The sequence below is a fragment of the Ictalurus furcatus genome, chromosome 8 (assembly GCF_023375685.1).
Source record: "Ictalurus furcatus strain D&B chromosome 8, Billie_1.0, whole genome shotgun sequence".
Taxonomy (NCBI): Eukaryota; Metazoa; Chordata; class Actinopteri; order Siluriformes; family Ictaluridae; genus Ictalurus; species Ictalurus furcatus.
Genome location: NC_071262.1, coordinates 4,490,212 through 4,510,147, shown reverse-complemented (window position 1 = coordinate 4,510,147; position 19,936 = coordinate 4,490,212). Strand labels below are relative to the sequence as shown.

General features: G+C 41.6%; 1 protein-coding gene across 2 annotated transcripts; it reads left to right on the top strand.

Annotated features, from left to right (window-relative positions):
• The first annotated feature begins 1,528 nt into the window (after positions 1-1,528).
• Positions 1,529-18,221, top strand: ogt.1 (O-linked N-acetylglucosamine (GlcNAc) transferase, tandem duplicate 1). 2 transcript variants are annotated; one of them, XM_053630527.1, is made up of 22 exons: positions 1,529-1,992; positions 4,944-5,094; positions 5,311-5,554; positions 5,661-5,729; positions 9,244-9,360; positions 9,464-9,543; positions 9,663-9,858; positions 10,244-10,384; positions 10,500-10,600; positions 10,698-10,851; positions 11,109-11,210; positions 12,377-12,556; positions 12,754-12,912; positions 13,010-13,099; positions 13,192-13,317; positions 13,425-13,595; positions 13,688-13,804; positions 13,894-14,058; positions 15,882-16,034; positions 16,140-16,392; positions 16,642-16,765; positions 17,210-18,221. In XM_053630527.1, exons 1-22 carry the CDS (start codon positions 1,956-1,958, stop codon positions 17,388-17,390), a joined length of 3,111 nt encoding a protein of 1,036 aa, XP_053486502.1. In that variant the 5' UTR covers positions 1,529-1,955; the 3' UTR covers positions 17,391-18,221. The 2 variants fall into 2 exon arrangements, with proteins under 2 accessions (XP_053486502.1, XP_053486501.1); XM_053630526.1 differs by having other exon boundaries at positions 4,914-5,094.
• Positions 18,222-19,936: the final 1,715 nt, after the last annotated feature.

The following is a 19,936-nucleotide window of genomic DNA, read 5'->3' as shown; positions in this document are numbered from 1 at the left end:
AAAATGGAGGGACTCTGCAAATAAATGACTGTAATCCCTAAACGGGTAATACAATATTTTTGTTAAACCCCTTGAATTAAAGCTGAAAGTCTACACTTCAATCACATCTTCATTGCTTCATTTCAAATCCATTGTGATGGTGTTCAGAGGCAAAAATTTTGGACTTGACTGTATCTGGCACTGAAATATCTCCATGATTTTAAAGCACTTTAATTTGATTCACATCTAAATGTCAGTTTTCAAGAGCAGAGACATGTTCAGCAGACAGCTCATAGAATTGTAACTTGAAGCCACTTTTTGTGTTGCATATGGTGCACAGATTGTACTTGGTTTGGCCCTCTATCCTCCTTCGCCCTCTGCTGGCTGCTAGCACGACTTTAAAGTACGTAGTCATGTAACAAATCTCTACATACATATCTATGTGATCATACAACCATCCATCCATCCATTTTCTGTACTCTCTATCCTACACAGGGTCACAGGGGAGCCTGGAGCCTCTCCCAGGAGACTCAGGGTCACAAGGTGGGGGACAACTGATTTCAGGGCACAATTGCACACACTACTGACAAGTTAGAAATGCCAATCAGACTACAACGCATGTCTTTGGACTGGGGGAGGAAACTGGAGTACTCGAAGGAAACCCCAAAGCACGGGGAGAACACGCAAACTCCGCACTCACAGGGCGGTGGCGGGATTCGAACCCCCAACCCCGGAGGTGTGAGGCAAACCACTGAGCCTTATGTGATCATAAGACTACATAGCAGAGTTTGCTTTGTCTGGTTTAGTAGAATAAAACTTATTGTTCTGCCCCTTTCTAACTCTGTAGGGAAAATACAACTATTTCTCTATGTTACAAAGGAAGTTTAATGTAAATAATTGGAGTATCTGTGACCTAATCTTGGTCCAAGGCACCAACCCTGTGCCATCCACCTTTTTAACAGAGCCCAGCAGTCTCATTTGATTGGAGCTGAAACTACAGGAGCTAGGTTGCTAATGATAACTCTGATCAAGTCATACACAGTAAAACATAAATAGATGTATAGGGGGTATGTACTGTTCTGGTTTTCAGTGTCTCTCGCTATTCACGTGTTAATATCTGAGCTATTACGCGTTTATCCCTCTCTCTACACCAAGACAACCAGGAAATCGACTGTGTACGTGAAAGTGAGGTACACAACTGTGTACTACACAACACCCCACCCTCAACCCTCACCGACCCCCACCCGTGGAACGTCACTGATTTGCCGCAGTGTTGTGCGCATTAATACAACAATCCCTGTTAATCACGACGAAGCACGACTTCGGTTTGTACAGTGTGCTTCCGCCGCCCTCTCACCAAAGATATTGTATTTTGCAGCTTAAAACTCGAGACGTTCTTGTATTCGTACGCAATTTACTGTAGATGGTGTATGCAGTTTATTTATAGCTATAGAAATGTTTTTTTTTTGCTTATACGAATCCTTTAAATCGGTCAGCTAGGGACCTTTTTTTTTTTTTTTTTATAACAAAAGTAGTCCCGCCCTCATCCGCCATTTTGTTATAGGCTATTGTTAGCAGAATAACTGCGATGGTGAAAGTAAGAGCTAGAATAGCCGATTTTCACAAATCTTGCATTTTTATTTGGACCTGTACAGACACCAATTAGTATTACTTCTACGTTAAAATAACCGATAATTATTCGACGTGGTGTCTGCTTTGTGCTCGTGGCTTGAATCAATATATATATTTTTCCATTTAGCTGATTCGCGTTGCTAGCTAGCTAGCTAGAGAGGGAGCTGCTCGGTTCATTTGGTTTAACGTTACAACATTGTCTTTAATGCTGTAGCTGGGCTTTTTAATGTTGCTTAACTGATTAGGTGCCACACACAGCACTTGTGGTCGTATTTATTTGAACTAGTAGCTTATTTATTGTCACACTGACGACCAGTCTGCAAGACACGAAGACAGGCGGAGAGATGGCGAGCTCGGTGGGAAACGTGGCCGACAGCACAGGTAAACTGGACAACGAGCTCATTTATTACACTCATAGCAATTGAATTGTCTAGTGCTTAACACTACTCGCACACAGTAGTCTAAACACAAGCAGGCGACACAAATCATTTTTGGCTTTGTTAACTATCTGGAGTGAAAGCTGGTTAGTGTTGACGTCATTTGCCCCAGTTTGATAGTGCCCGGTTACACACGAACTAACCTGCATGGTAGCTCTTATTGTTTAAACGTGAATAAAATCTGTGAACGATGAGGAAATCATTTTGTTAGCCAACTTTACTTTTCGCTTCTTATAAAAGTTTACAGGCTAGCCCAAACAATGCAGCTACCGAGCATAGCAAGGTCAGTTTTTAATCTAGTATTTCTGTTAGTAACCAGTGTTGCTGTTTAAATAACGCACTCTGAAAGTCAGAAAGTGTCCAATAATTTACATACTGTAACAGCAGCTCAGAATGGACTTCCGGCTTCAAGGCCTGTCACGATGACTACTTTTGTTGGACGATATATCGTTACAGAAATAATTGCGGTAAACGATATTATTGTCATATTAAGACCATTTTACGCCACTGATTTAATGCTAATAGGATAATAATCCAAGTACACCTTTTCAGAGAGCAACAAACTTACAGTTCTTAAGAATAATCCGACATTGTAATTTGTAGTTTTTGCCTTCTGACTGAAATATTCTTTACATTTAGTCGGTATTTCGTCTTGAATGGCATCGAATATCAGTTGATGAGAAAATGAAACAGAATGTTTGCACGTTTTATATATTAACTTAAACATGCATCAACAACAAGAAGTGAAAACTGTCCTTGATGTGAAAACCCGATCTTCTAAAATATTGCAATGAATATGTTTACACGGACAGCTGTAATCTAATTATTGACCTTTTTCTGGATAAGACGGTATTCTGATAAAGGTGTTTACATGAGTTGCTTTTAGAATACTCCTTTCATGTTCCCGTTTGACATGTTATAGAACATAGATCGATTAACGGCACGTGTCATTACGCCACGCCACACCGTCCGACGTTCCCTCCAGAATTACACGTATCGACATACAGTTCGTCTTCGTTATGGTACCGTATACAGTTCTGAGTGCTTAATTTTTCATTTTCCGAAAGCTTAAAGTGCAGTTAATCATTTGTCATGCTGTATGTGCAAATAGACGACTGCTTGAAGCCGTGGGCTGCATCCGAAACTGCATACTTGCCTACTATATAATAGCCGAGATACATGTATTTTGCCTATTATATATTAGGTAAGTACGCGGTTTCGGACGCAGCCGTGTTCTTGTTTACCGTAAAAACTGTCGCAGAATGCGGTGAAAACTCCCACACGACGTTAATAGTGTGAATAAGGTGTGTACATGTCTGTAATTCACGTCGATACTGCGACTAAAACAGGAATACTCCACATGTCTTAATTCGATTTGTGTTTACTTTGAGTATGATTTTAGCCGGATTAAGGTAATCAGAAGTCGCTGTTTACATGCTAGTTTCTTAATCCGAGTATCGTCTTAATCAGGGTAATATCGGGTTATTGTTGTCCATGTAAACATACTGAAAGAGTACACTACTGTAATGCAATATTGTGAATTCTTTACGCTTTAGTTATCCGTGTTACAGAAAAAGAGTGTATTCACACACAAAACAACAAAATGATCGTCTTAAGCGTATAAAATGTATCCATGGTTGCGACGGTGGTGATAAAGGTGAGGAATACTTTTCACTAATGCATATACACATCCTTTAAGCTACAGAGCAAACACGTCTATGGTTATATATGTGCAGGATAAAAAACCAATAAATAATAATAAATAAAAATTAATGCGACCACTTTTTTTTGTGCTCGCAGTATAAAGGGATATGGAAAAGTGAGTCATCAGTAAGCAGTCAAGGAAATAATTCCTGCTTGTTGACCTGCATAATTTACAGACCTCTAACTTGTCGTGGTTGATAAATAATAATAGTTAATTGTTATTAATTATTATTATTTTGTCACCTGTGCCTATAGTTATTTAATGGAAATTAAAGTATAAGCCAGTGATGAGGTTTTGGAGCAGTAGCAAATAATAATGCTGGGCTATGCGAAGGAAAGAATTTCACTGTGCTGTGACCAATAAAGACTCCTTAATCATTACTCATTAATAAGCTGGATATTTAGAAATAAAGAAAGTACTGAATTTGTTACTGTGATTATTATTCATAAGTGGCCAAGTGCTGGCTGGCGCATGGCATTAAAACACATCTCAATCCAGAGATGTGGATTAAGCGTGTATATACATGCAGGAGCACACAACCTTGTTCAATATTTGTTTTTCTATGTTTTCCTCAGATGGTTGTAATGGAGTTGATTAATGACTATCGGCTTTTGTTTGGCATCAGTACTGTTTCTTGTTCATTCTCATACCCCTCCTCCCCACCCTCCACCAGCACCCCTTTTCAAACTGCATTTTCTATTATTTAAAGGATGAGTTCAGTATTTGATTCGAGTACAGTCAATAGTGTATTCTGTGGTCATCGATAAACAGGACTGATCTTGGAAGAAGTACATCAGTCCAACGTGGTTGTGCTAACTCCTGCGTATGAACACGTTCTAAAACTGCACTGTCTGTCTGAATTCATCCTTTAAATTGTTTTCTAGTTAATAGATTTTTTCTTCTTTTCATCTTTTGTGAATGAGTTTCTCTGAATAAAATCTTTAAACAAAGTTTAAAGGTAATAAAGGTGTAGTACAAGAGAGACTCAGTCATGATTAGCATGTGTTTTTTTTTTTTTTTTTAATGTGATGCTCCTATTTTTAGTAAGCATGATGGTTATTTGTCATCTCTGTTCTTATCATTTTTATTTTTTGCCTCATTTCCATTTTTGCTAACATCTTGTTTCCCCCTCCTCCTTTCGGGTTGTGTTGGTGCCACAGAACCAACAAAACGTATGCTTTCCTTCCAAGGGTTGGCTGAGCTGGCACACCGCGAGTACCAGTCAGGCGATTTCGAGGCGGCAGAGCGCCACTGCATGCAGCTGTGGCGGCAGGAGCCAGACAATACCGGTGTTCTGCTGCTGCTTTCTTCTATCCACTTCCAGTGCCGCAGGCTCGACAGGTAAGACTCTTTAGGAGGACTGGTGTCTGTTCTGAGGGCTTCCAGAGGTGCCGCTGCACTGCCCCCCCCCTCCCCCCGGGTGTGAAATGAGACACATGTTACTCTCAGTTTGACCTATTGGATCTTTTCTCCTGAATGCTTGGTTTTTGCAGCAATGTTTGGCTTCTAGTTCATTTAGAAAATATATATTTTTTTTGCCTTTTTCCTGGAACGCAGGTCTGCTCACTTCAGCACTCTGGCCATCAAGCAGAATCCCATGCTTGCCGAGGCCTACTCCAACCTGGGCAACGTGTTTAAGGAGCGCGGTCAGCTGCAGGAGGCGATCGAGCATTATCGCCACGCGCTGCGCCTCAAACCGGACTTCATCGATGGCTACATCAACCTGGCAGCGGCTCTGGTTGCAGCGGGAGACATGGAGGGTGCTGTGCAGGCTTATGTGTCCGCTCTTCAGTACAACCCGGTAAGAAATCGCGCAGCTTATGTAATATCATTCCAAATTACAGACTAATTACACAGAGCAGCTCTGTAGTTAAAAAATGGACGTTTGTTTTTTGTTTTTTTTGCAGGATCTGTATTGTGTTCGCAGCGACTTGGGCAACCTTCTTAAAGCTCTCGGGCGTTTGGAAGAGGCAAAGGTCTGTTTTGACATGTTAGTGTGTGCATGGTGTCCAGAGTGATTTTTTTGTTTTGTTTTGTTTATTCCATTTTCTTTGCTAGTTAATTTTGAGTTCCCTCATCTTAAACTCTTTTAATGCTGCACTTTGGGAGTGAGTGCTTCTTTGATCCTAAACAAAAACACTAAGACCTCTTTCTGCTTTCTAGACATGTGCTTTCTACTCTTTTTCTTCCTACCTTTACACATGTCCTTCACTTCAGCTCCACACCCCACCAGTCACTCTGCTGTTCAGAGAGTAGCAGATCTAGCAAAACAGCTAGTGACATTAGTTCCAAAGGGCAAACAATGATCCCAGTAACACCACCATCAGGCTATCTCTGATTTAAGACCTGAAGCACCAGCCACTATCATTACAATCACAGGGAACTCTTTACCTTCAGTAAACCCCCCCCACCCCCCACCCCCACCCCCCCATTTTGGATTACACCTTTTTTTTTTCTTTTTTTTTTTTTTTTTTTTAATTACACAACAAAAGTAGAGTTCCCCACATTCTCTCCATTGCCATCTTGCTGCCCTCTCTCACTCCTTCTGCTTTGCTGTCTTTAAACACTGTACTTCATTCTGATCTAGTTTCTCAGTCAGTGCCCCTTTACACAGGAAGAAAGGCTGGGTTCTTCTATCTTTCACCAAAGGGGAATTTTTAAACAGAAATTGTTGTTCTGGCATGTTTTCTTTTTTTTTTTTTCCTTTTTTTTTTTCTTTAGAGTTATGGAGGGATTATGCTGGCTCGGTCTTGAACAAAACACACTGGATTTGATATGAAGTTAGTGTTATTTGCTATGCTGAAAATAAGATGGCTTCCAACCCAGAGATATTTTTCATTAATTCGACAAACTAATCGGCATTTATTCGCACCTTTTTGGATGACGCTGTAGGTTTATTTATTTGAAAAAATTTTCACCCACAAATAAAAAGGCCTTACTTGGCTCCTAACTGGGCCAGTGTGGTCCTTAACTGTGGGATTTGTGGGAGAGATTAAAGTTGCAGAGAAAGTTTTCTGCTTGTCGGTTAGAAGCCCTCTTATTTGTTGCCTCAGGGGGGAGGAGTGGGGAGGAGCACCTGGGTTCCAGCACCCCTCCATGTCCGCTCTGTCGCTCTGACCCCCCGCGCGCTCGCTCAGGGCCCGTGGAGTCTGCGCGCTCCGAGCTGCTTGCCTGACCCTCCAACCCAAGCGTACTGATACCCTTTAAGGGCTCCACAGTGTTTTTGTTGTAAATAAATATGTTCTCCATGTTAGGATTTAAATATCCTTATTTCTTTTCTTTTTTTTCCCCCATTTAGATTGGCTTAGTAGCATTTGGGAGGTTTAGGTGGCATTATGTGTCGTCGACGACACTGTGACGTTAGCCCTGGGCCGTGCCAGGCAGGCAGCTCCTTATCTGCAGTCCACTGCACGCGTCAGATGCGATGTTAGAGAGAAAGAATTCCACGCGCAGCACAAAGCATTGACCTCTTTATTTCAGAGCTGTGGATGCTTCTAGATACAAATCATTAAACCACAGACTTTTTTCTTTACCCATCGGGCAGGATTCGAGAAGGCAGGACAGGATAAAACAAGCAATGTTTTAAACCATGTAAGAGTTTAAAAAAAAAAAAGAACTAAAGAAAATGATGAAAGGAATGATTTTTTCCCCCCACTTTTGTGTTTCCATTAATGCTATGATTAATATTATTCCTAAGGACATGTTTTCAGTTCATTTGGGGAAGATCAAGCCAGTTAGCCTCCCTCCTTTTACTGCCCTTTTAAATGGACGAATAAATATTTGAATGAAATGTAACGCAAAGCCTTTCTTCTCTCCCATCCCTTCATAAGCATTTTTCTTCTCATTTTAAAAGTTGAATTGCTGTTAAGTGCATGATTGAAAATTGAGTAGAACATTTTTATTACTACTTTTTTTTTTTTTTTTTTTTTTTTTTTTAAATCCTTTTTGTTTCTGTGAATATTTTATTTTTTTTTATATCCATATAAAGCGAATGTATTGAATGTCAACTTTTACTAACGCTCTTGTTTTCTTATTTTGTCTCTTTTGGTTTCTTCCACCACTGATATTGTTATTTAGAAGGTTTCAGGTGGGTGACACTATTCCTGCGTAGGTGCGGTCCGGTGGAAAGGAACACTAGGGCAGCATCAGTCCTCTCCTCTTCTTCCAGCTGCGGCCGCTACCCCCAGACAAAGTCCAAAAATATGGTAACGGGTTTGTAACTGCCAGCAAAAAAAAAAGACAAACTTCATGCCTGAGTTCTTCTGTCTTGTGGCTACCTTCGAAGAACAAAAGAAAACAACAGAGGAAAAAAAAAGTAACTGAAAAAAAAACCTAAATTTTTTTTATTTAAATTTCCTCTGTACAACTTAACATCGCCCGACATAGTAATTAAAAGAAATATGGATTGCAGTAAGCAAACAGTAAGAACCCTCTAACTCTTACTTGTTAATTATTTTTTTTCCTGTTGCTTTGGTTTATCATTTTGTTTTTCCTCTTGATTTGGAGTTGCAGCGTTCTGCTGAGCCGATGACGCGCTGTGAGTCTGCAGCGACGCATGGGTAGCGCAGCGAAAAATGCCCTCTATTGCGATTCAAAAGCGCCTGCGCGAGACAAACGCTCCCCTCCCCAATCCCCTCCCGGCCTGCAGACCACAGATCTGCCCTTCTAGCCCTCTAGCATGGCACCCAGTGGACCTCATGCCCAGCACAGGACACCATTGGCGAGCAATTCATTTGGTCATGTTATCGCCCACCATAAAAGCCACGAAAGTCAAACGGAACCGAACAGCCCGAATTGAACGCTGTCGTGTTCCCGAGGGTGTGTCGGCTCCAGAGAGTGTGCCAGTCCGGTGGGCTCAGGAGTGCCTGGGGCTTGAGGTCTGTGGTTTGCGCGCTGAGCCGGAGTTAGCGCAGCGAAAAAGCGGCGAGCGAATACAGTGCGACCACGGCGTGGCAAAACACAACGGCCTACCCGTGTGGCTTTTTTTCGCGCCTGCATTACAGGGACCTTCACCTACACTCCGCACAGGCATTTAAGGTTGTGACTGCAGTCTGGCGAAAACCGTCAGGGTTTCCGGTTTGGTTTTTCACGTGTAGCCTTATGCCTTTAGTCACATAACAACACGCAACATTTCGGTTTCAGCGTATTGTAGCACGTCTCGTATACCACTTCTTCCAATGGTGAGACCATAACTGAAAAATGTCAGTCAGGGCGAAGGTGCTGGTCAGATTTGCGCAGCGCAGGGGAAAAACAAGCGCAGCAGTATGGTGCGCTCGCGAACCCACGCTGCAGACTCACTTTTTGCTTTATGGATTGCAGACTCTAACTCTGGTTTTCTCTGCCCTTTTTGTTTCTTCCTTTTTATTCAATCTCTTTTATTTTATTTTATTTTTTTTAATTTTTTTCAACCCCTCCACATCTCCTCTGTCTACTCTATTACTCCTCTCTGCTCCTCTTCCTTCTGTCGTTTTCATTGTTAACCTGTTAAAGGCCTGCTACCTGAAGGCGATCGAGACTCAGCCAAACTTTGCCGTGGCGTGGAGCAACCTGGGCTGCGTGTTCAATGCTCAGGGAGAGATCTGGCTGGCCATTCATCATTTCGAGAAGGTGAGCGGGCAACACGCGCTCCCGTCCCTTAATAAAAGTAGCTTTTGTTTTTGACATAAAGATGTAAAAATTTGTTGTCTGTTCTTTCGTTTGCTTTTTGCAGGCAGTAACCTTGGATCCAAATTTTTTGGACGCTTACATAAACTTGGGCAACGTTCTTAAAGAAGCCCGCATCTTTGACAGGTAAACTTTCGCTTTTTCGACACGCATTATTTACTTATTTATCTTACACCATTGTTGGACCATGTACATCGTCTCATCATGTGTTGAGTTTTAATCTATGGCGACGTTGTTCCTTACAGAGCTGTTGCTGGTTATCTGCGAGCCCTCAGTCTGAGCCCCAACCACGCCGTAGTCCACGGCAACTTGGCCTGCGTGTACTACGAGCAGGGTCTGATCGATCTGGCCATTGACACCTATCGACGTGCTATTGAGCTGCAGCCTCACTTCCCTGATGCTTACTGCAATCTTGCCAATGCTCTTAAAGAAAAGGGGAACGTAAGGAACCGTGTCTCTGTACATTCTGTTTTTGTTTAATTTATGATTTCTTCACAAAGGATTCCTTTTGCAGAATTATACGGCAAGAGTAATTAGTCTAATTACAATTCATACTTACACAACGCAAGTAAACCCACCTTCAGGTTGGTGTGCAGCAAGAGCAAAATTATATTAGTAACAAATAAATAGTTTCTGTGGCTCAGGATATCAAGAATTATACTCATGACTGTGGCTTCTATTCAGAACCAGACTGCCTCGAAATTAAATTCAGTTTTTCTTTAGCAGACATACGAATGTCTTTATTAGATATATTCATTCGAAAATGCGTCGTAGTGAACAGTTAAAAGTTGCCGTGAACGTAAGACCAAACCGTCTGTGTCGTCAGGTGTCGGAGGCCGAGGAGTGCTACAACACGGCACTGCGTCTTTGCCCCACGCATGCCGACTCGCTCAATAACCTGGCCAACATCAAACGCGAGCAAGGCAACATCGAAGAGGCCGTCCAGCTCTACAGAAAAGCTCTCGAGGTAGGGGGTTCTGTAAGCGTTCTCTTCCCATCCTGTCTGCCGAAGCTAGCTAATGCACACTTATGTTCCAGAAGCGTATTCTTGAAGACTCTGCGTGTGTTTGTGTGTTGAACAGGTGTTCCCAGAGTTCGCTGCAGCCCACTCCAACCTCGCCAGCGTCCTTCAGCAGCAGGGCAAGCTCCAGGAAGCCCTCATGCATTACAAAGAAGCGATCAGGCACGCTTCCGTTTCTGCTTGTTGGTTTTTAAGATGACGTTTTTAGGCATTTGTGCAGAATTTTTACGTCTGTTCTTTCACCGCGAAACCCCTACAGGATCAGCCCCACCTTCGCCGATGCTTACTCCAACATGGGGAACACACTAAAGGAGATGCAGGACGTGCAGGGGGCGCTGCAGTGCTACACACGTGCGATTCAGATCAACCCTGCGTTTGCAGACGCTCACAGCAACCTGGCCTCGATACACAAGGTCATTTCCTAAAAAAACAACCCTTTGCTGTATATTTATATCACATTACAGCCCTTCTTTTTTTTGGTTCCGTGTAAGAACCCAAGTGAAACTCGGGCTTGGTATCAATGTAGAAAGGGTCATAATGTAATCAAAGACACCAAGTAAATGTATTGAAGTATGTACCAAAGCGTGTGTATACGTTTGCTGGGTAATAAGAGTCATGACACGTAATGCAGCGGTGCATTTTGAATATATCTGTACTTTTTGGCCCACAGGACTCTGGAAATATTCCGGAAGCTATTGCATCTTACCGCACTGCTCTAAAGCTGAAGCCTGACTTCCCAGATGCTTACTGCAATCTTGCTCACTGCCTGCAGGTATGCACATTTAAATATTTTCTTTTGTTTGCATACTCTGGAGATTACGCCCATTGACAAGCATAGTTTTACTGTTTTCACTATTGAGTACAACTCATGAGTATAATGTAGGCTATTTTCGACTGTTTCCTGACAATACGCAGGCTAGTACTTAGACTAACATTTAATATTTGGTTGCGTATTTCACCGATCTCACCAAACTGTTGCGTTTTTTTTCTTTTCTGTTGCTTTTACAGGCTTGTATTGCAGCTTATTTCAGTTGTTGTTTGTTTTGGGTGGGTTTCTCCGTTCAGTCTGCTCTTCAGGAGGTGAAATGCTGCTCAGTTGGGTTAAAGTCTGGTGATCGACTTGGTCGGTCTAAAACCTTCCACTTTATTGCCCCTCATGAAGTTCTTTGTTGCGTTAGCAGCCATACAAGCCCAAGCTACGACACTACCTCCACCATGTTTCACATAGCAGCTCGTATGTTTCGGATCATGAGCAGATCCTTTCTTTCTCCACACTTTGGGGTTTCCATCACTTTGGTAGAGGTTCATCTTGGTTCAAGAACTTTTGTGGTTCATCTCTGTAAATTTTTTTTTTTTTGTCAATTCTAATCTGGCTTTCTGATTTTTACTGCTGATTGGTTTGGTATATCTTGTGGTATGGCCTCTATATTTCTGTACTTCTTCAAACAGTCGATTGTGATAGCTTCACCCAGGCCCCTGTAGAGGTTGTTGAAAGAGAGGGTGGGTTCAAACAAAAGGTGCCATGTTCTGAGTTCTTTAACACACATCGATGTAAATATGAAGAAATGAAAGCTGAAATTCCGAACTTGTATTCATCTTTTGAAGCCAAAAGTTTTCAACGTACAGCAAAAAGAATAGAATTAGCCACGCTGTTCCAATACTTTCAGAACAGGCTATGCTTAAAATTATGGCTAATTAAGAACCATAACCATCATCGTTTAAGATTGGATATTCAGGTTACTTATTGGGAAACAATGATGATTATTTGAAGCCTGGAAAATGTTGTTCTGGCCAGCCTGATTTAATTAAATTTCTCAGTGAGCATAATAGGATTTTAAAAAAAAACAAACAGTTTATCAGTTTCGATGCATATGGTTACTGATTTTAACATGCAGTTATTGTCGCAAGTAATGAGGTTATAACCATTATCCGTTCCAGATCGTGTGTGACTGGACCGATTATGATGAACGCATGAAGAAGTTGGTTAGCATCGTGGCTGACCAGTTGGAAAAGAACCGTCTGCCCTCAGTGCACCCTCATCACAGCATGTTGTATCCTCTTTCCCATGGCTTCCGCAAAGCCATCGCTGAGAGACACGGCAACCTCTGCTTGGATAAGGTGAGTAGTCGGACCGCAGTTTTGTAGGGTGAAAAATGCTTTGCGTAAGTTCCCTCTTAAGTTGGTTATGCTTCAGTTAATATATTTGGCTAGTTCTGTAGCTAGCTAAGAAAAAGGCTTTACAAGATACTGATTGAACACAATGATATTTGCCTGTAGTTTATCACCAAAAAATCATCAGAGTTTTTGTTTTACAGATCAATGCTCTTCATAAACCTGCTTACGAGCATCCCAAGGACCTGAAAGCAAGCGGAGGACGTTTGCGTGTTGGCTACGTCAGCTCGGACTTTGGCAACCACCCCACCTCGCACCTCATGCAGTCCATTCCTGGCATGCATAACTCTGAGAAGTTTGAGGTGAGTTTATAACTCAAATGCATGGTTTTGTTTTAAAAAATGTATTCATGATTAATACAGGTGTACTGCATTAACGGTGGTTCAATTCGATTTCCAGGTGTTCTGCTACGCTCTCAGTCCTGACGACAGCACTAACTTCAGAGTCAAAGTGATTGCCGAGGCTCATCACTTTACTGATCTTTCCCAGGTCAGAACATGCAACGGTAAAAGCATAGCCTTGGTTTTGTATGCCGTTCTGATCACATCGCTCACGTTTCCTGTCTTACTCTTTCGAATAAGATTACCTGCAACGGCAAAGCTGCAGACAGGATCCACCAAGATGGAATTCACATCCTGGTCAACATGAACGGCTATACCAAGGGTGCCCGTAACGAGCTGTTCGCCTTGCGCCCAGCTCCCATCCAGGTAATAAACCGGCATAAATAATTCACGTATATGTGATTTGTACGTGTGTTGTGTGGTTTTTTTTGTTTTTTTTTTGGTGAATAAAACGGGTTTCTCAAATTCCTCAGGCTATGTGGCTCGGCTACCCGGGCACCAGCGGAGCTCCCTTCATGGACTACATCATCACTGATAAGGAGACATCTCCGGTTGAAGTGGCCGAGCAGTATTCTGAGAAGATGGCCTACATGCCTAACACATTCTTTATCGGGGATCATGCTAACATGTTCCCGCACCTCAAGGCAAGAGAAATGTTTATGGATTTCTCCAACCGATATAATACCGTTATATAAAACGTTGAAGATTTTTGAGCGTTTTTGTTTACGCTTTGCAGAAAAAGGCCGTGATCGACTTCAAGTCCAACGGACACATTTTTGACAATCGCATCGTGCTGAACGGAATCGATCTCAAAGCCTTTTTAGACAGCCTGCCGGACGTCAAGGTCATTAAGGTAAGCGCAGAACGTTTAAAAATTTATCCGACATGCTTTATTGCCTTTTAAGGTGACCACATTGATGACCACAAAACCTTTTTTCCCAGATGGAGTGCGACAGCCAGGAGTCCACAGATAATAATGGAGCCCTCTCCATGCCAGTCATCCCTATGAACACGGCTGCCGAGGCCATCATTAACATGATCAACCAAGGCCAGATCCAGGTCACCATCAACAGTTTCACAGTCAGCAATGGCTTGGCTACCACTCAGGTACTTTCCTAATAAATGTCTGTACTTCAAATCACACTTGAGACCCCTACTGCCTGAGGAATTGATTCGCTTCTTGCTGTTGGGTTTTATTATCTGCTGGCAGTGTTCTTATTCCTTGGGATTTTGCTGCAGACTAACTAGGCTTTTCAAGCTGGCACAAAAATGAAAAGGTTCCTAGCGGATAAATAAACTTACTTGATTTTGTCCTGATTGACAGTTCAATCTTGAATATGAATATATATTGGCATTACAGCAAGTCCAGTAAGTATTATTTTCTCTTGGCACTTTGCTAACGCAAGGTGATTTGGGTTCTCTAGATAATGATGCCAAAACTAATTTCCTTAATCCACACTCACGAATCCATCCATACATGTCCTGATCTGGTGCTTGAATCAAACATGGAAGATCCATCTACTAAAGCTGTTCCGTAGTGGACAGGGATGCAATATGTTTGTTGTTGATGTTGTTGTTTTTCAGATATTTACTGTCGAGGAGGTTGTAGTATCTGGGACTGTAGCTTTGCAGGTATGACAAACTTTCGTAGGGCTGCAGCTGTCGAATATTTATCAGTTTTGAACATTAGTGAATATTTGAATATTCCTTAAGGTGGAGGTCAAGACATTAGGTCATATGTCATCCGAGGTGCAGAACCTCATTAAATCTACACTGCCGGTCAAAACTTTAGACGCACTCTCTTTTTATTTTTTCCCCCCATATTTTAGAATAATAATAGTCATCAAAACTCTGGAGTGTAACACATGGAATTATGGGAATTATGTTGTGATGAAAAAAAATAATCCAAAATAAATCTAAATACTTTTATACTTTTTTTTTTTTTTTTTTTTTTTACTTAAAATGCTAGTTTTCTAATGAAAGAAATGAATACGTCGGCACGACTATATTTTTGTCTACAACACCGATTTCAAACATTTAATCATACACCTTCAGATCTAAGGGTTTTTAAGATCATGAGAAACATTTCAGTCGAGTGTCCCCAAACTTTTGACCGGTTGGGTAAATAAGAAACATCCTAGGAGTAAGTCGAGCAGATTCACGACCTTCTTTCTGAATATTTGTAATCAATAAACGTATCCGAATTTAATTGCAGCCCTACACTTGAGCTGATTGTGAAGATCACACCGCGAGCGTGCGGTAACTAGTCTGCCTGGGGTTTTTCTCTGCTCACCTGCGTCTCTTACAGTGCTGTAGGTGGCGCTGAAGATTCGGATTACATCCTCAGATATAACCAAGGGAATTCTCACCCAAAAGCTTTTCTGAAGTGTTCTCGCTCGTTCGTGTTCAACTAACAATTTTATTAGTATTGGAGAAGATCTGTATATGTTATGCTTTGTTTGCCTAGATATTTTATACTGTAGTGTTTAACTGCATATGTAACACGGAGGCCGTATTTATATAAAATTATTATACACTTGTGTTGGTTTTAGTTTTCCAAGTGTCAAACTAGTTACAATTTTGGTCTTTTTAATGTAATGGCCAACATATACTGCTCACAAGCCAACAGACAGGTGTAGGCCAGCTCCAGAATTATTGGCACCCTTGGTAAAGATGCGTGAAATACATGTTTGTGGTTAATTAATCTGAGAGAAATCTAACACTGAATTGAAGTAAATCTATTTTTAAACATATGCTTTTACGTACATTTCTTTCCATTTTATACGTCTGACTGTGTTGTCTCTGTAGCGTGCTGAAGCTCAGTCTGAATGCTACTTAATGTGCATGAGATCTGAGAATCTGTTTGACAGAAATCTGGTTTTCTTTTCTTTTTTTTTCCCTTCTTTCTTTTTTTCCCCCTCCCCCAAAAGATCAATAACAAGGCTGCAACAGGCGAAGAGGTTCCTAGAACAATTGTGGTGACCACTCGCTCTCAATATGGTCTGCCCGAGGACTCTATTGTCTACTGTAACTTCAACCAACTCTACAAGATTGACCCCCCAACTCTGCAGATGTGGGCTAATGTAAGCACAGCCAAGCAGTATTCTTGCAAGCTCTTCATTCTTTTGTGTGTCATTAATACAAAAGTAGGTACGTTTGTTCCTCATTCTTTCTCTCTTCTACTTCAGATCCTGAAACGTGTGCCGAACAGCGTTCTGTGGCTGTTGCGCTTCCCGGCCGTGGGCGAGCCCAACATCCAGCAGTATGCCCAGAGCATGGGCCTGGCTGCCAGCCGCATCATCTTCTCCCCTGTTGCCCCTAAAGAAGAGCATGTGAGGCGTGGCCAGCTGGCTGATGTCTGCCTCGATACTCCTCTCTGCAATGGCCACACCACTGGCATGGATGTGCTCTGGGCTGGCACCCCGATGGTCACAATGCCAGGTCAGTGTGTTTAGTCATGTAGATTTAGATTTCATTAATGACCTCGCAGAAACATTTATTCATGTGCTAGCTTCCTGGAATAATAAAAACAAATGAACCTTTTTTTTGCCCAAACAATTGGAGAAACCACTTACCTTCCCTACAAAAAGTATACTCTCTCAGAAACTTAAAATGCAATTAATTGTTCAGTTTTAAGAACCCTATCGTTCCCTTTGACCATTTCCTGTTTCTCTGTTTGATGCATTTTAGGTGAGACACTCGCCTCCCGCGTGGCCGCCTCTCAGTTGACTTGCCTCGGCTGCCCCGAGCTCATCGCGCAGAGTCGGCAGGAGTATGAAGACGTGGCCGTCAAGCTCGGCACAGACATGGAGTAGTAAGTCAACTTAACCGGCGTATCTTAATGCAGTCCGTGAATATCTACGTATGTTAGCTAGGATAGCGATTTCTTTAGTTGTAAAAAAGGCTACGTCTTGGTTGTATCTTTTCACTATCTTGCAGCACTTCTCAGTCTAATAGCTAATAATATTGGATTTAGCAGTTCGTGTGTGTGTGTGTTGCACACTCGCCAGCCTATAGTCACTGCTTGAGTCACTGTGTGTGTATGATGCAATTTGGGTGGTGCTGTTTATTCAGCCTTTTATGCAACTCTTTTTATCACAGCCTTTTTATATGTAGTATCTGAAATTCGCATTGCTGTGTTATAAATACGATGTTTAATCTTTCATCCGTATCCAGTTTTCTACTTCCTCCGGAATCTCCTATATGAAACTTGTAGCACGCTTTAAAAACACCCCGTCCCTTGTTTTCTCTCCTGCAGCTTGAAGAAGATCCGATCCCGCGTATGGAAGCAGCGTATCTGCAGCCCGCTCTTCAACACTAAGCAGTACACCGTGGACTTAGAGCGCCTCTACCTGCAGATGTGGGAGCACCACGCAAGCGGCGGCAAACCCGACCACCTGGTGAAGATGCAGCTGCTCGACAGCAGCGAAAGTGCCTGAGCTTGCCCCACCTCTTTCCCCTCCACGCTTCTTCAGTTTTCATCAGTGTCAGAGACTCTATAGAGCCTGCTTTTCAGCACCATCACCGTGATCCTGTCCCTTCAGCCACAGATTTGGTTTCTGTGAGCCAGCGAGGAGAGCGTGACGATCGGACCTCCTTCACTGAGACTTACAAACAACCCCCCCCCCCCCAAATATTATCACGTTCACACTGGCTTCACTTCTGCTGCTTCTCTGTTCTGCTTGGGTGTGGACTTTTGAAGACAGAGCAATCTTGTGTGACCTTCGTGTCTTTCAATGAAGGGTTTTTGTTTTTGTTTTTTTTCTTAAGCGTCAGAGGGACAGTGTTGAACTTCAACACTTTGGTATGTTGCTAAAAACGAATGATTGGCTTTAACATGCGAATGTGAACATTTTTGCCTTTTTAGTTAGCAGATATGTTTCTTTATATGTTTTATTCTGTTCATCATGACTTGGAATAGATGTGTGTGAATTGTAACGATTCTCCAATGATTTTTTCCTTCATATTTAGTAATGCGGAATATGTTCAGTTCTATTGTTTCATCAAACGTGCCCAGAATGTGTATGGAGAAGCTAGAATGAAGACGACCTCACTGCATATCTGATAATAGTCTGCGGACTATCCTAGTATTCATCCTAAATGCTAATTTGTTTTTATTATTTTTTACCAGAAAGGTTCGAGGTAAGTATTTTCTAAGTTCATCGTTTTGTACACTGTCTTCCTATCGATCATTTTATTTATGCTCTGTCAATGAAATTGCAAGGCTCTCTTACACAAACTGAAATAAAGAAATGTGGCAACCCCTCAAATTTGGTTTTAATTTTAACTGACTGTTAATACTAATTTTAATTCAGGACTGTTAATTGTAGGAATTAAGGTGCTGGCTTAATGTTATTCAATAGTCCTTTGTTGTTAATCTTGTTGCAGCAGTATTGTGAGTTTTTGGGTGGAATTGCGAGCCCAGAAAATAGAATAATAATTATTTCACAAACGTACAGGAATTCCTCAAACATCTCCGCAGACGAGTTTCATTTACCGTTTTTGTAAATTAAATTTGGTAGTAATCTAATCAGCACCACCGTTGTTAAAAGATCATACTGACACATGAGTGATGTACTAGGGAGAAATCATATAGCCCTATCTTTATCAGCATGGTCAAGCCAGCTGTGATCGAAAGTGGGAGTAGAGGTGCATCTCAAAAAATTGGAATATCATGGAAAAGTAATTTTTTTTTTTTTTTTCAAAACGGTGGAATTTCATGTATTCTAGGTTTATTACACGTAAAGTAAAATATTTCAAGCCTTTTTTTGTTTTAATCTTATGGCTTACATCTCATGGAAATCAAAAATCCAGTATCTCAAAATATTAGAACAAAGAATTTATAATACAGAAATGTCGACCTGATAAAAAGTGTGTTAATTTATGCGCTGATACTCGGTCTGGGCTTTAATCCTTTTGCAGGAATTACTGCATCAGTGTGGTGTGGCATGGAGGCGACCAGCCTGTGGCACTGCTGAGGTGTTCTGGAAGCCCAGGTTGCTTTGATAGCGGACTTCAGCTCGTCTGTATTGTCGGGCCTGGTGTCTCTCGTAGATTCTCTATGGGGTTCGGGTCAGGCAAGTCGGCTGGACAATCAAGCACAGTAATACCACGGACAGTAAACCAGTTACTAGTACTTTTGGCACTGTGGGCAGGTAGCAAGTCCTGCTGGAAAAGGAAATCATCTCCATAAAGCTCGTCAGGAGATGGAAGCATGAAGCACTCTAAAATCTCCTAGTAGACGCTGCATCGACTCTCGACTTGAGAAAACACAGTGGACCAACGCCAGCAGATGACATGGCACCTCAAATCATCACTGACTGTGGAAACTTCACACTGGACTTCAAGCAACTTGGATTCTGTTCCTCTCCACTCTTCCTCCAGACTCTGGAACCTTGATTTCCAAATGAAATGCAACATTGACTTTCATCTTCCCCGTGATTGTGGTTGTGTGTACTGAACCAGACTGAGAGATTAAAACCTCAGGAAACCTTTGCAGGTGTTTTGAGTTAATTATCTGATTAGAGCTCTTCTCAGGTCCACATTTCTGTATGATAAATTCTTTATTAGAATATTTTGCGATACTGGATTTTTTATTTCTATGAGCTGTAAATCGTAAGCATAGAGATTAAAACAACCAAAAAAAAAAGCTTCAAATATTTCACTATGTATAATGAATCTAGAATATATGAAAGTTCCACTTTTAATTAAATTACAGAAAAAAAATTCACTTTTCCATGATACTCAAATTTTTTGAGATTCACCTGTACAGACATGGGTTTTATGGTAACCACCTGGTGCATGGTGGGGGGAAAAAGCTGCCGCTTGTCTCTTTTAGTTCAAATGTATACACTAGATATGTTTATGTTGCACATTTATTTATCACTGTGTTCAACGTCATCCTAAACGAGGACGAATCATTTAACTTTGTTTTGCACAAGGTTCACTCGTTCATTTTTGCATAAGATTGTTCAATGGAAAGAAT

Coding starts and splice junctions, on each gene's coding strand:
- ogt.1 (XM_053630526.1), top strand. CDS start 1,956: ATGGCGAGCTCGGTGGGAAACGTGGCCGACAGCACAG. Junction 5,555..5,660: donor CCGCTCTTCAGTACAACCCG/GTAAGAAATCGC, acceptor TTTTTTTTGCAG/GATCTGTATTGTGTTCGCAG. Junction 13,805..13,893: donor CGGACGTCAAGGTCATTAAG/GTAAGCGCAGAA, acceptor CTTTTTTCCCAG/ATGGAGTGCGACAGCCAGGA.